The following is a 15,855-nucleotide window of genomic DNA, read 5'->3' as shown; positions in this document are numbered from 1 at the left end:
AGTTTGCCCACCCCTGATATAGACCCTTCCAGTGTGACGTCACGTGGAGGGCAGGGCGTCAATTTGTTTGTTAGCAGCTAGCAAACTAAGATTGTGTCCAGATATACTTGCCTTGCTGTATATCGAAGTTTTCAAGCTATCTTTCTATCTAAACGATTTAATGAATGACAATTTACACCATTGAAAGTAGTGAACGACGTACTGTTTCAAGCAAAAACAACATACCTTATGCTTCCGCTTCCACTTTGTCTTCCAACAAACTCCCTTTTCGTAGCTAGCGGTTCCAAACGGCTGGTTTCAATGAGTCACAATAATGTAGTGTCCTACTCAGGACATTTTTTGTGACACTTGACATATTTCCCACCTTTTAACGAAAATGCTCGCCCAAAACCAAGCTCCGTACATTCATTATTATGGGATGTTTGCCCCCCGGAAGACGCAGTGGTAGCTAAGCAGTGACGTCAGATGGAAGGATCTACTGGCATTTTTCAATGAGTATATGTGCTGCTCAACTTCCTGGAAATGCAGATGGGACTTACCATTGTGCAGCTGTTGCTCTTGTCTTTGGATGTTGTAAACAGGTGGAGGTGGTGGTGGAGGAGGAGGAGGAGGAGGAGGTGGCGGAGGGTGTGCGGGAGGTGGAGGCGGAGGAGGCAGATTAGCCTCATTGTTGTTGTGGTGATGGTTATTGTTATTGTTGTTGTCATTGTTGGAGTTTTGGTTGCTGACCAGAGCCGAGGACACACCAATTCCAGTTCCTGCACTCAGGCCCACTCGGGCACAGCCCTGATAAACACCACAAACAATAAGCAGAAGAAATGCATGAAATGTTTTTCCTTATTTATTTGGCAATTAAAGCTATTTTTAATGCTGCATTTCTAACTATTTGCTAGTTAATATAATGAGAAATTATATATTTTTGTTCTTTAGTTGAGTGTGAAAATGCACTTGTGAACAAACTGGCTTACCTTTGGTGGTTCTCGAAACATCTGGTCCAGACATATGAACTCCAAACTGGGCAGTGCTTCTACGAACTGGGAGAAAGACTCCAGTTTGATAGCATGACAGCGTACTAGAGTGAGATCAACAAGTCGGCTCCATCTGGACTGATCTGAGGATACAAAACATTATTAGCACAGTGTTTTACACGACTAATGTGTAAAGAAAGTTTCTCAGAAAAGTGTCCACTTACCGGTAATCCAGTGGTGAGGGTTATGAAGGTGAGGGCAATTGTAGATGAGCAGATATTTGATATTACTGAACACCTCATTCACAATTTTAATGCCGATGTCAGTGATGATGCCTGGGTTCTCGACCACATCAGCCAGGCCATATTTCACCAGCTCTGAATTACTCATCTTACCTATATATGAAAATACAAATTACAGTACTTTCAATTAAAGGGATTATATCACAGAGGAAAACAGCACTTCAATTACGTTTTTGGTGAGGAATTAGCATTTGAACATGGCTAAAAGTTCCAAAAAGTTGATTTTTTACATTACTTTCCCTTGAAAAAAAAAATACACATGGACAAAATTGTTGACAACCCTTCTGGGTAAGGAAACTAAACCCCAGTGGTCACAATTTGGATCTGAAAAAAAATAAAATAAAATAATGAAAGTCTGATCAAAATTAACCAATGAAAATTAGACATCGCCTTTGAAATATGGGTCAAGAGAATAATTTTAAAAAACAAAATCATGCAATTGTACGGAGCCCCTAAAGTGACATGGGAGAAAAAAAAAACATTTAAATGTTTCTCGTCCGAACAAGAAAGTTTCCTTTTCTTGTCCGGACGAGAAACCAGCATACTTGCGTGGGAGACCTTATACTAACTACATTTCAGTTTGTGTTCATGTGTGAAAATGATAGCACAGGACCTAGTCAGGTTCTATTTTCACCTGGGACTTTATTATAAGGACATTGCTGCGTTACTTGCAAGTCGGCACCATTATGTTGTGTCTGAGAGACATTTAAAACGAATTGAAAGCAAGTTGAACAGTGGTCTACCGTCCGCCGCCACAAGCTAGCTCTCCTAGTTCCCGCTCGCAGGTGATGTTTCTCGTCCGGACGAGAAACTTTTCTTGTCCGGACGAGAAAGTTTCTCGTCCGAATGAGAAAGTTTCTTGTCCGTACGAGAAACGTTTTTTGTTTTTTTTTCTCCCATGTCACTTTAGGGGCTCCGTACAATTGACCTGGACAAAAAAAAAAAAAAAAAAAAAAAAAAAAAGATGATGGATAATTTGACCATAGTGTCACAGGGGTCTTCAAACTTATAATCAGTCAATCAACATTTTAAAGGGTGACAAGTAATCACTATGAGGTTTGGCAACATGGTTTGTACCACACTAAACATTGGTTAGAAAAAAAAAGGAGAGTGTCGTCTCAGGAGATTTGTAAAGGTAAAGTTACTGATCTGAATATATTACTGGATAGCCGACAGGCCAAGACATTTTGAAGCTGCCATATTCCCACTCCCAAGAAACTGTTCTCGGTATACGATCCTATACGTTTACAGTGTTGAAATTGGAGAACATTTGAGAAAGTACAGCATGATTTATGATGTTTTAAGCTGGTTAAACATTAACAAGAGGACTTCAGACATTGTACAACTTGCCTTAAATCGGTGTTTCTCAATTCCGGTCCTCAGGCGCCCCTAGCCAGCCTGTTTTCCATGTTTCCCAATTCCCAATGCAGCTGATTCCAATGACAGCTAATCAGCCAGCTCTGGAAAAACCTGATAACGATCCTCACCTACGTTGCAATTGGGAGACATGGAAAACAGGCTGGCTAGGGGGGCCTGAGGACCGGAATTGAGAAACACTGCCTTAAATACATGTATAAATCATATGCTTAATTTGCTGACGTTTACAGGAGAATTTTGATTAAAGAATTATACCTCTAATTCAAAAAAAGATGCCACTGCCAAATCTAATATTGCGGTCTAAGGAACTGAGTGATAAAAGAAAAAGGGGGTGTTCAAAACAATGCATACCGCCCACTTGTTGGAAAAAAAAGAAAAGAAAAAAGAAAGAGTAACAACCCCTATAATTTGGACATATACATACAGTTTATACAGTAGTCTGCTCGCAAGATGGGAGTTGTAAGATGGCCGGCCTGTGGCTTCAAAGGCTTGCACGGGCGTGTATGGGCTATTGGCTAGCCAGTAATATATACAGATCAGTGGGTAAAGGCTATAAGACCATCAGCAAGCTGCTTCATGTTGATTTGGCTAGTTGTACATACGTATTATTCACAAACGCAAGATCCACAGGACTGTAACCAACCTCCCTGGACATGAACATAGACAATTCACAATTACGTTATATACAATAACAGAGTGGTATCAACAATTTTGCCCAAGACCTTTGTGCGTTTTAACCTGTGGCACAATGTCAAAATCTTTATATTCTGGCAATGTTTATTCAAGTGGATGTCCTTGTGCTGATTATCCATCCATCTATCCATCCATCCATCCTCCTTTCTTAACCAGTTACTCATCAATTTTCTATTTCAAAATTTTACAAAATTTGTTCAACATGTTCACACTTTTCTGACGGGAGTCAGAAAAAAACAAACTACATTGCCTCATTAAAGGATGAATCGTCATTATTTCTTGATAGCTGATGGAAACCCAACGTATACAAACAACTATTCACACTCCCATTTACACCCATGGAAACAATTTTGTGTATTCAATTCACCAACCATGCTGTTTTTGGAGTGTGGGAGGAAGCTTGAGTACCCAGAGAAAACCCACATAACCACAAGAAGAACATGCAAGATCCACAGAGGACACACTACACCACCTTGTTGTCTTTGGCATACAAGAATATCCAATTCTATTCATTAGAAAGAATGAACTAACATTGGAGCAAGAATTCGTCCACGTATCCAAGATGAAGGGTATCAAACTGAGGAAACTCTAATTCAGCCATCTTGAGAGCTGAGAACACCCCATCTTTAGTCAGTGACGGCTGGATACGTAGTTCATGAAGTCTGTTAAAACACAGTGAGGGAAATGCTGTGTTAAGGATTGTCTCAGATTTTTAAGACCAGAAATGTCCTGAGATGTTTCACCGATGAATGTATTCGCAAACCAGATAAATAAAGATCATAGACTTGCTTAAAACTGAACTCTTGACTGTTGTCAAGATGGAGCTGAAGATGTATACAGTATTGACAAGTGTTTATTCTGTTAGGTGTGTGACTAAGGACCTGCGAGCAGCAGTGATGACCAAGTAACCCAAGTCCACTTCGAGGGCATTTTTACAGGCTCCAAACACAATGGTGTGGAGGTTCCGAAATCCTCCTGCAATGACACATCAGAACCAGGTTTCATGTCCAAGTACTGAATGTCACAACACAAACAGAAACAGTTTTCCTTATTTGGTGTTACCCTACAAATTGATTATATATATATATATACCAGGTTTCATTTGGTTATACTCATAAGCTACTACATATGACCACTTGCACAATATAATGATAATACTACATCATGTTGAGAGCTGTTTGTAATATTTTTGGCTCTCATCTAACAAACTCAGGTAACAAAGCAATGTTAAATACTACTCCCATTACAATGCAATTTAGTTCTAACTAGGGCTGTGAAAAAAAGTTGACATATTTTCTGCCTTGAAGCTCTTTATTTGGGACATCCATGTGTCCCTGAGTTTTTTGTTTTTTTTTGCAGACACTCGCAGTACAGGCAGTCCTCGAGTTACGGCTGAGTTCCGTTTCTATGCTGGCGATGTAACCCGAATTTAGACTTAAGTCGGATTTCACTGTTGAAGTCAATATTTACATCAACGGACGCGGCCTTCGTTCATTTCAATGGGAGTTTGCTGAACGTAATAGGCACGAAAAAGGCCGTCTTCTATGCCAATTACTCAAATCTGATCAGAGTAAAATCTTCAGCACGTCAGGGATCTTGTCATTCCGTGTGGGGTGGGGGGTTTGCCTCTCCTAATGTAAGCTAAAGCGCGCTAAGCACACACCATGTAGCTTAGCCTAGCTGAATACAAATCACCCGTATGTTTACTGTCCAGGTTAGGGACCACCCACAAATTACATTTCCAAGAGTGAACAATTTCAAAGGTGACTTAATTTGTAATTTGAGCCTCTGTAACACATAACATGGAGACAGTCCCTAACATCGACTCGATATGAGCCGGCTGCTGAATGAGTCGCCAGTTTCAACCTGGCTTTCGACTGGAAACAAATGTTTGACGGGTCTTCCGTGGCTGTACTGCTTTTGAAGAAGTGCTTCTTCCCTATATGGTGTAATTCCACCCTTGATGTCCGCCGTGGGACGCAATAATTCCTCGTGAGTCTCTTTGTTGTCAGTGGCAGCCATGTCATTCAATGTGCATATTATGTACACGGCACGTCACAATGATCACGTGACTGTCCAAAATGGCCGATACTGTTCTTAACTCATTCACTGCCAATGACGACTATAGACGTCAAAAATAAAATTAAATACAATTAAATAAAAATTTTAATTAAAAAAAAAGAAATTTCAATTTAGTTTTAGTTATAGTCTTCTGGCTAAATATAATTAAAGCCTTTGTCATAACTTAGTCACCTGATTATATTTGAGTTTTAATCCAACTTTAGTCGAAAAAAATAAAGAGCAATTTTAGTCGACTAAATTGACTTCTGGAGGTCGAGACCCAGTTTGTGGTCTCAGTAAGACCAAGACCAATCACTATGCACGATGGTAGCACTTAGTAATGAAATTGTTGTCATTGTTGTTATTAATAACAATTGGGATTAATAACTCTGAATGAAAACAATGTATAACTAAAACTAAATTCAAATTTCTTGTCAAAATTTGCACTGGCTGTTTGCTTGGATTTTTGACGTCTATAGTCGTCATTGGCAGTGAATGAGTTAATGCAAAACTATTCATAAAAAGTGCTGTAAAATCATAATCGCTCAGCATAAATTGACAATTTTTTCAGGGAAGAGTTGAAATTAACCATTTCACAGAATAACGTTAGTTTTTCACAAGTCTTGTATTCCTTTAAGTGCAACTTTAGTGGATTACCACTAACAACAACTGATTACTCGATGGAATAATCAATTTTAAAAAGATTCGATAGTGACAGCCTAATGCTGCGTTCACAACAAAACCGAAAAGGCGATCTGGAATGCTTCCTTCGAGAGACTTTCACCACGTAGAGCTTTTTGGAACGATTGCCGCTCATTTGTGGTTTCATGTGCACCGGAGCGGAGGAGGCGTGTCCCTTGGTGAACAACGACAGGAGAGCACTTTAGCGAGTCAACAAAAAGTGAGTCCCGCCCACTACTTCCACTTCTTTCCTGGGACTATACAGCCGTGGCACTATTTTCTCCTTTGTTGAGGTACCTGATAGCACTTTCGCTTTTTTAGTGTCAATCTGGCGGCTGGCAGTTGCACTAAAAATAGCTTTGGCATGGATGATAAACACTGTTGCTACCTCGGTACAGTTCAATAGCAAGTAAATAGACTCACCAGCACTTGTATGCTACATCTCACCATTCTGTCCCGGCTGGCCGTGTTGTTGCGCTCAGGGTGACAATAGAGAGGACGCAGTGTGTGACGTAGCACGTACTCGAAGCCGATTGGCTACCGCGAGACGAAATGTGAAAAAAGTTCTTTTTTTTTTTTTAACTTTGGTGAATATGCGAGTGTGCAGATTTTCGTCACGAATGTGCGGATTTTCGCTGCTGCACATCGCGTCCCAGCACACAAAACGCGTCCTCCGAGCCGCCCCAGTGCGCGTGAAGTCCATTGACTACAATGCAAACACGCCACCGAACTAGGGGTGTGAATTGCCTAGTACCTGACGATTCGATTCGTATCACGATTCACAGGTCACGATTCGATTCGATACCGATTAATCCCGATACGAATGGTCACGATTCGATACCGATTAATCCCGATACGAATTTATAAGTCGATTGTTGCGATTTTTTTTCATTCATATTTAGAAAATACTAATCAGTAAGCTTGTAGAGTGTAAGATTTATATGAAAATGTATTATTTATTTATCTGAAATTTCAGTCTTATAGAGGTTGTAATCTGTTTCATGTTTGAACAGCATTAAAATAAAAATATTAAGGCTTAATGTGCCGTTCATATAACATTCTTCCATGCTCAAGGTGTGAATCCTAAAAAAAAAAAAAAAAAAAAAAAAAAAAAAAAAAAAAAAAAAAAAAAAAATCGATTCTGCCGATTATTGAATCGATTCGAGAATCGCGCGATGTAGTATCGCGATATATCGCCGAATCGATTTTTTTTTTGACACCCCTACACCGAACCGCTTCCCCCCCTTTGGTGTGAAAGCAGCATTAGTTTTAAGTTACACTACTGCAAAATACAACCACAATAATAGCATATTGTTGAATTAATCTAAAAGGGTCATATAATTATTGACCTGGATATCATTACATTGCAGTTTGCGGAAATATATTTTCTTTACCTGATCTCCAGCTATCCTCCACCACATGTTGGATGAGCCCTCCAAGGAAGGGAACTCTCACCAACTCCAGCTGCTCAAGATTTCGGGCTGACGCTAAACCAGTAACCAGGGGAACATATTTGAGAGAGTTGGTTGGACCTGCACAGTTCCGCATTACAAAGGATCTCAGGCTCACACAGAGGAACTCTTTAAAAGGTTGAGGTTTGGTGAGCCGGACCCACTTTAGGTAAAGGTGGCGCAGCATGGACACACAGGGGATCTCTGGGACATTTACACCTATAGCAACCAAAAACAAAATATTAAAAAAACAATAATACACCAATGTAGCAATGGGACATTACAGCTGCAGAAACAATGGTTATGGTTGCTGCTACATCAAGAATATGCAGAATTTACTTTGGAATTTAATATTTGTGGAGTTTTGACCTGAAGTGAATCAAATCGGGAAAAATCGAAATCAAAGTGAACTGAAAAATTGTGAGTTGTGAGTCTTGTTCGAATCGATACCTGGCGCTAGCGATGAGTGAACCACGAAGTAGCGAGGGACCACTGCAAAGCCATTGTTTACTTTCCATTGGGTGCCATGGAAAAGATTGCAGTTGGGTTTGGTGCTTATCAAAACATGGATTGTTAAATCTTCTGTTTTTGATTGACTGTTTGTTTTTAAGACTTGGGAGGAAAATGAACAGATGTGTGTGTGTTTCTTTAGTGACCAAAGATAAACGATCAACTATTGGCCTATCATTGCATACCGCTGCATTTTGGCAAACTGTTTTACTGGAACATTTTGGTGGATTAGCATACTCACCCACAAGGTGAAGTGTCTGGATTTTTGCAGTAATGGGGATGATCAGTTTATTCTCAGCAGGAATTGGGAACGCCCCGTTCCGATTGCGGAACTTCCCAAGTATGTGAACTTGTGGCATGTAGTTCCAAATGGCCTCCACCAGCTTAAGGTGGGACGTCTCAACACCCTGAAATACAGTCAAACCGGACACTAGTACTTTGTTATATTGAAAATTTAGAACAGAACAGCTTTTCTAGCCATATGTGCCATCTCCCCTGGACCAAGTACCACCGCTTCTCATCACACTGGTACGACCTTCGGATAATTGTACAATGCAAGACAACTATTCATCACCCATAGCTTTTAAAATACTTAAAATACTCACCTTGATCAAACCTTTGTGTTTTCCCTTATTAACAAAACAGTGATGCACACACATTATCTTGTACTGTTATAACTAAGAATGAAGCACCAGTCACAGTCACGCACTGCCTAGTCAAGTGCATACTGACCAACAGACTGGGACAGGCTTGGAGTGCCTCCACCACACCAGGTATACTGAAAGCCTCGTAGCCTCTGACTCGTCTGCTCTCGAGGTTTCGAGGGTGGAGGCCATATAGCTGCTCCAGATCAGGCATCTTCTTCAAAAGGAGCAAGAAGCTGCTATCTGTAAAACCTGAAGCAAAAAACAAACAAACAAAAAATCTATTCTCAAGCTGCTTGCCTATTTAGTACTACTTACTGAACTTCACTAGTTGACAACTGATGAAGGTTTTGGGATGAACAGTTCGAAATATCAGGTCCTTCATACTTTTAGTTTTTTTGTTTTGTTTTTTTGTGTTTCTGTCCATTTTAGATGCATACCATATTGTTCAAGTGCACTTTCCCCGGACAACATTTTGCAGATACATTTTCATTGCTTTTCCTGCCAGGTGGAAAATTCCATAGTCACACGCACTAAGACACACATATTCCACACACATAATCCACATATTCCCTTTAACAAAGACTCATCCACTAGCATTATTATAAAACACTAATTCATATAAATAAACTGCTCAGATGCCATTTTTACTTTACAACCACTTGTTGGTAATAGTCTACCATAACGTAAATATTACTCATGTCTGCTGCCAGGTTGGCAGGCAATGCAAATGACAATCCATTATATGTTTACAATTGGACTTAGACTTTGTTGATCCCTTTGGGATGGCTCCCTCTGGGAAATTTACATGTCCAGCAGCAATGAGAACAGATAATAAAATAAAAAATAATAATTCAATCAATCAATAAATAAGGTTATTACACCAGAGATTTAATTAATAATAATAATAATAATAATAATAAATCAATAAATCAATCAATCAATAAACAAGGTTATTACACCGGAGATTGAATTAAATAAATTAATGTACAGTAAAGTGCCATATTTGTGAAGTGAAGTGCATGCTACCCCCCCCCTGGTTTTGGCTATTATCAACAGCAGTCTGTATTGTGGTGTAGTCCCCCAACATATTAAACATGCTGTGGTGCAAGTGCAACCCCTGCTCAAGAAACCTGGTCTTGATCAAGGTGTGCTGTTGAATTTTAGACTCATATCCAAACTGCTTTTTATTAAAATAAAAAATAATCTGAAAAAAGTGGTGCACCCTCAATTGAAATATTTTCTGGATGAACATAATGTCATGGAGGTTTTGCAGTCAGATTTTAAGATGCTGCACAGCACAGGATAGAGTTGGATAAGTTTTTGACACTGGACACTATGTGTATCTTCTTTTTCTGTTGAACATGACTGCAGCCAGCGTTTGATAAGGTGTACCACGGTTGGATGTTTACAGCACAATGTGAGTATTAGTGGTAGTGCTCTAGAGCAGTGATCCCCAACCACCGGGCCGCGGTCTGCACAGTTGAAAGAATTCTTTATAAAAAAAAAAAAAAAAAAAAAAAAAAAACTTACTCAACTGTACTTCCGGTTAATTGATTAGCCGTGGCTTAAAAATTTTGAAAAGTGATCAGGATTCTCTCTGTTTACGACGGACTCTTGACGCATGTTGAGATGCTAATTATCGCAGTCGTGTAGCGCTGATGGTAATCGAGCAGTTAGCAAAATGAGTACAAAAAGAGACATATTTGGAAAGTTTCTTTGCAACGGAGAAAAGGCTCAGTGATGAAACAACACAGGAGCCTATGACCAAGAAGAAAAAGAAAGGTGTATAGACTCACAGCTTCAGGTGATTCATAATGGCCTGCTCTGCGGCGGGCAGCTCTTAATTTAGCATTACGGTGAATGAGGTACTCATGGACTTTAGATTTGTTTCTGCAGTGCCTTGTTATGTTGGCACATTTAAGGAAGGTGCTGCTAATATAGCTACATAACAATGTGGCTTCACAATTATTGTTATATCTACAAACTTACCCCAGTTTTTGTGTTGCTCGTATCATTCATAAGAATTACCTGAGTGACCTCATCATAGTAAAGCATTGATGTTACCCTTGTTATGATGTTTGTTCTGCTAGTACAGGCATAAAAATACATAGTAGATTTGTGTTTGTTGTTGTAGCCTTTTTATTAATCAGCCACCGAACAGCCCCCCCACCGCTACTGCTCGCCTCCTAACTGGAGCTCATAGGAGGAAGCACATAATTCTGCCTTCCCTTCAATGACTCCCTGTACACTTCAGAGTTTATCTAACGAATATTCAGTTTTTAGATCAATCTTTAAAACGGTCTCTCTCCCCACCTTACCCCTGAGCTCCTCAATCCTTAAACGCTAGGCGCGTGCCTCAGGTCACCGTACCACACACTACTGGAGGAACCGAGGACTTACGCAGAGGCTCAGAAGGGATCGAGCTTGTTCCGTTGCTGGTCCGTCTTTGGAATTAACTCCCGCTAAACAACACACCCTGAGACCTAGTGTTTTATTCTTTACTGTTTTTATGTTTTTAACAGTCTTTGTTTTTATATTGACGCTTTTCCATTAGCCCCGAACAGCACGCTACCACACCACACCGCACCTCTCGGAACCATACTACACGGCCGCCATTGCGTTTCCATTACAACAGGCGTGCCGCGGAATGAGGGCGGGATCATTTGAACTGTCAAAGCTTGCACACCCGCAGTGTGGCTCTGCCATAACATTTCACGAGCGGCAAGTCGCGCCAACATTGAACCATATTTACAATTTCATATGGACCACCATGGGTTAAATATTGTGATCTTGATTCCACGACTGGCTTGTGAAACACACCGCCTGCGCTATTTCGAATGGAGAGCTCTGCCTCATTCATTTAACTGCGGCTTGAGCTCTCATTCAAGTGAATGGGAACACATGACCAGGCAACCAGTGTGCACTCGTGATTGTTTTTTTTAGAAAACACAAACATTACAAATTCATCCACAAGTACCTTTTAAATTGTAAATATAGTTCAGCATTTTTTTAAAACATTATTATATTTATTGTATATACTGTATTTTTATGACTTTGGCGAAGACCGGCGAGCGCCTCTGCCTCTCACCTAAAACAAGGAAATGGTCGTGTGCCACGGCGTTGCTTGCTGCATTGCTCTCGGCCAGTCAGACAATGACGACACGGCCCCGCTCGTCCCCAGACAACCGGCGCTGCAGAACGACTGTCGAGAGGGTTACAACGGAACCGCTCTGCCCCGAAAAAGTCCCATGGAGACGCAACATCCGGGGACAAAAAAATGCCACTTCAGTGTGGAAGCGATCCATTAGAAAAGCGTCATATGTCTAATTTCTTACTTTATGAATAGCACTTCGTATGTAGCTGTGGTTGTTTTAAAAATGCTTTATCCATAAAGTTAAGTTGAGATTTATGACTTGACATGGAGAGGCTTACCTGAGGGCATATATTCCCACCAGTGACCAGCACAAAGATCCACAACTTTGATCACTCGCAAATAGAGGGTGACAGCTTCTCTGAGCTTTCTGGACAGACACTCCATGCATATGATGTCCTTCATAGGAAGGTACCTAGAAAATATTGTGCATCTTTCAAATTTGTATGAATTTGCAAAGATTGGTCTCATTGACAAACACTGCATAAAATATAAATCTAAAACTGCTGATCATCAACCATCGTCTACCATCATTAACTTCGCCTGGATCAGGGTTTGTAAAGATTGTAGGTTTATGTAGGCATTAATAAAAACAATTTTCAAGCTTGTTTTGAGTATGATGTGTGTACATTGTTTGACTAGATCTAACAAAGTAGGATCTTGATTTTTCAAAGCACATTCATCAATTCTGTGTAGGAAAAAAGTAAGTGAAAATGTATAAATTCTCAATTCTTATTAAGTGAAAATGCATGCATTCTCAATTCTTATTATCTATCTTATCGTATAATCCAGTAGGAAAATGAGTCAGGAATATACATAATATACGAACACAATAACTACCGTGAAACTGAAAAGGAAGCCTACCTGAATATGTGACAGAGAACTTCATGGGACAGTTCATTGATGTAATCTTTGGGCTCATTTGGCCTCAGAGGCACTTCCCATCCACAGTTGGACCCTAAAGGTTGAAGTTTAGAGGCCTTCCTCCTTGGACCCATTGCGTCAATCTTACAGGTAAGTCTCAAAGGCATTTAATTTCTTCCCCTCCACAGCCTGAAGATTACTTTTAAGGCAGCACTCCACATTCTAACTACCAGAAGAATAAAAAGTCATTAGGTAAAGGTATCAGACACAGAGACAAAAGTACACTTATTTTTCCAGATTAAAGGGGCTGTCTGCCGGTTTCACTCAGGAAAATGCACTTTTTAAATACAGGATTTAAATAAACTAACTAGTTTTCAAGTTATAGATATGGGCTTTTCATAACGTGTGGGAGTGATTTTGTCCTAAAGCCCCACACCCCCAGCCTGTTTTTTGCCATTTTGTGTTTCTTTTGTAAACAGCGGGACGTTTCTGTGGAAAGACAGTGTTGACACCCCTCCAGCCAATCGCAGAGCGGGGGGGGTGGAGTGTCGCAAACGGGGCCGGCGAACGTGTCAGCTGCGTGACGTCACTCCCGCGGCAATTTGAAATCACACGGATTTTTTTTTTTCACTCACTCATTCACACATGTAAGCTTCTGTGAGTGAGTGAGTGAGTGAGTGAGTGAGTGAGTGAGTGAGTGAGTGAGTGAGTGAGTGAGTGAGTGAGTGAGTGAGTGAGTGAGTGAGTGAAAAAAAATAATAATAATCCGTGCGTGCTTTCAAATTGCCGCGGGAGTGACGTCACGCAGCTGACATGTTCGCCCGGCCCCGTTTGCGACACGCCAACCCCCCGCTGTGCGATTGGCTGGACGGGTGTAAACACTGTCTTCCCACAGAAACGTCCTGCTGTTTACAAAACAAACACAAAATGGCGAAATACAGGCTGGGGGTGTGGGGGTTTAGGACAAAATCACTCCCACACGTTATGAAAAGCCCATATCTATAAATTGAAAAGTAGTTAATTTGTTTAAATCCTGTATTTAAAAAGTGCATTTTCCTGAGTGAAACCGGCAGACAGCCTCTTTAAATAATAAACCCTTTCAGTGAGTGATCAGTTACGTTATAACAGTTTCACAAAATGGATAACTGGATTGGACCTGTTACAATGCATGTACAGACGTTACAAATACAAAAGAGTTATTCAGTTTTTATATTTCAACCACTTAACTGTAGCGTTTTTATTTTGTTTGATCTGACGAGTATGATTAGTATGAATAGCTTTATTTGGGCCTCAAGTTCGACTGCCTTTCCATCTGATTTTTTTTCTCCTCTCTCTTTCGTTACCAAGAATTTAATGTTTAACTGATAAGACAATAAGAGGAGCAAAAATACGACAAATAAAAACAAACATCAAAACAATACTGAGATTACCGCTATTGGTTACAGTTTCATTTAAACTGCACATTTTATTCTGCCATGTATTTTCATCATCTTTACGTAATTTTAGTAATTTCATATCATTTGAGTAGGGTGCAGTGTCTTTATTAAGTTCAAATATCACCAAAGGACTCTGCAGCAACAACTACTTTTATTTGGAGGTGGTTTAGGACCTTTCTCCTCTCCTCTCTACTACGTTGCTACATGTTGTACATGTTATATTTTAATAAACACTAGTGTCCCTAGATTGAATGTCAAGGAGTAAGTTCGGTGCCCTTCCTCAGTTCTACATAAAACATGCCACATCATTTCTGCGAAAACACGTAAACAGAAGACAACAGCACCAAGACGCCAACGAATCAAATTAGTCACTTAGGAGGCTTGAAACCGTTTCGCCAAAGTTTAAGTCGAGGATAAAGCCAATGGTGGGAAAGTCACGACCAAACGTAAACACATTTTCAAACAGCTGAGGTGCGCCTAAAGAAATCTCAAATATTGCTTATAATCGCTAGTCTAACAAAGGACAGTGGATAAAACGAATACACCATTTAAAGATCGACTCATACCATACAGTGAGGGACAAAAGTAAAGGGCGAATGTCCCTATTTTCTACAAGTGTCAGGGTGATTTATATTAGCTATCAAAATCAACCTGGGTCTTTGTCAAAGCTAGCTACTAGTTAGCATACCCGCAGCTAAAATTGTACACACAGGAAAAAACCTAAGTTAAACGGTGTCACGTTGGCATTATTGTAATGGCATACCTGTTTTATTGCTACCCATCCCACGATTACATTGTTGTTCAGTCATCGCGTGCGCATATCAGATACTCGTGTCGCATCACGGACCGAAAGCAAGCACAACTTAACTTCCCATGCGACTGTGTGGACGGTTGTCATTTCCTGAATCTGGATCACTTGGGACCCATAACGCTCCGCCCCTTCGTACGTAGCCACATACCGCACGCTGAAAATGGGCAATATATTGCTTCAAAAGAAACATTCTTCCTCCCTTCAAAACAATAATGAAATGCACACAGACGACTTTAATCCTGTCACTTGTTATAGACAAGAGTTTGGTAGTACAAAGCTGTGCGAGTCCACAGTGGTATCAAAACTCAACCCGTTTTTTTTGTTTTGTTTTTGTTTTTTGTTTTTTGTTTTTGTTTGTTTGTTCATTGTCGTGGGGTTAGAGTACAGTAGATCATAAGAGCGCAATTACACTCTCCAATACCAACACTGTAGCGAAAAACAAGGGCCCTGGAATAAAGGCTCCGGGCTGCAGCAATGAGAGTGAGAGCTACCGTATTTTGGTTGTTCAAAGATTGTAAGATATGTAAACTAAAATAGTTTAAGGTTTTACAGTTTTTAGTTTGTTTTAAAATGAAATATAGTAATGATAGTAGCATAATAATAATAATAATAATAATAATAATAATAATAATAATAATAATAATAATAATAATAATAATAATAATAATAATCATAATAATAATAATAATTTTGATGATGATAATAATAATAATAATAATAATAATAATAATAATAATAATAATAATAATAATAATAATTTGATCTCAAATTCGTGGGGTGCTGGGCATGAAATAAAAGCTATTTATGTTTTGATGTCATAGTCAAATGTGTTCAGTATACAATCAAATCAAATTAACTGACCTTGCCATTCCAATACAATACTTTTATACAAGTGCAATGCAA

The 15,855-nt window shown here is 39.7% G+C and overlaps 1 protein-coding gene across 2 annotated transcripts in view; it reads right to left on the bottom strand.

Annotated features, from left to right (window-relative positions):
- Positions 1–15,058, bottom strand: part of fbxo38 (F-box protein 38) — a 30,365-nt gene extending 15,307 nt beyond the window's left edge. The window contains exons 1-11 of one of the 2 annotated variants that reach the window (XM_077532195.1): positions 14,905–15,058; positions 12,706–12,931; positions 12,123–12,256; positions 8,776–8,939; positions 8,285–8,450; positions 7,477–7,752; positions 4,222–4,315; positions 3,872–4,002; positions 1,193–1,363; positions 969–1,111; positions 540–786 (exon numbers count right to left, since the gene is read on the bottom strand). In XM_077532195.1, coding sequence (XP_077388321.1) covers positions 540–786; positions 969–1,111; positions 1,193–1,363; positions 3,872–4,002; positions 4,222–4,315; positions 7,477–7,752; positions 8,285–8,450; positions 8,776–8,939; positions 12,123–12,256; positions 12,706–12,872 — 1,693 coding nt within the window. In that variant the 5' untranslated portion in view covers positions 12,873–12,931; positions 14,905–15,058. The remainder of the gene's footprint in view (positions 1–539; positions 787–968; positions 1,112–1,192; positions 1,364–3,871; positions 4,003–4,221; positions 4,316–7,476; positions 7,753–8,284; positions 8,451–8,775; positions 8,940–12,122; positions 12,257–12,705; positions 12,932–14,904) is intronic. The other variant, XM_077532196.1, reaches the window with a different exon arrangement.
- Between the last annotated feature and the right edge of the window lie 797 nt (positions 15,059–15,855).

This window comes from Festucalex cinctus, chromosome 9 (assembly GCF_051991245.1).
Source record: "Festucalex cinctus isolate MCC-2025b chromosome 9, RoL_Fcin_1.0, whole genome shotgun sequence".
NCBI lineage: Eukaryota > Metazoa > Chordata > Actinopteri > Syngnathiformes > Syngnathidae > Festucalex > Festucalex cinctus.
Note: the sequence above shows the minus strand (reverse complement) of the source record. Positions and strands in the feature narration are given on the sequence as shown.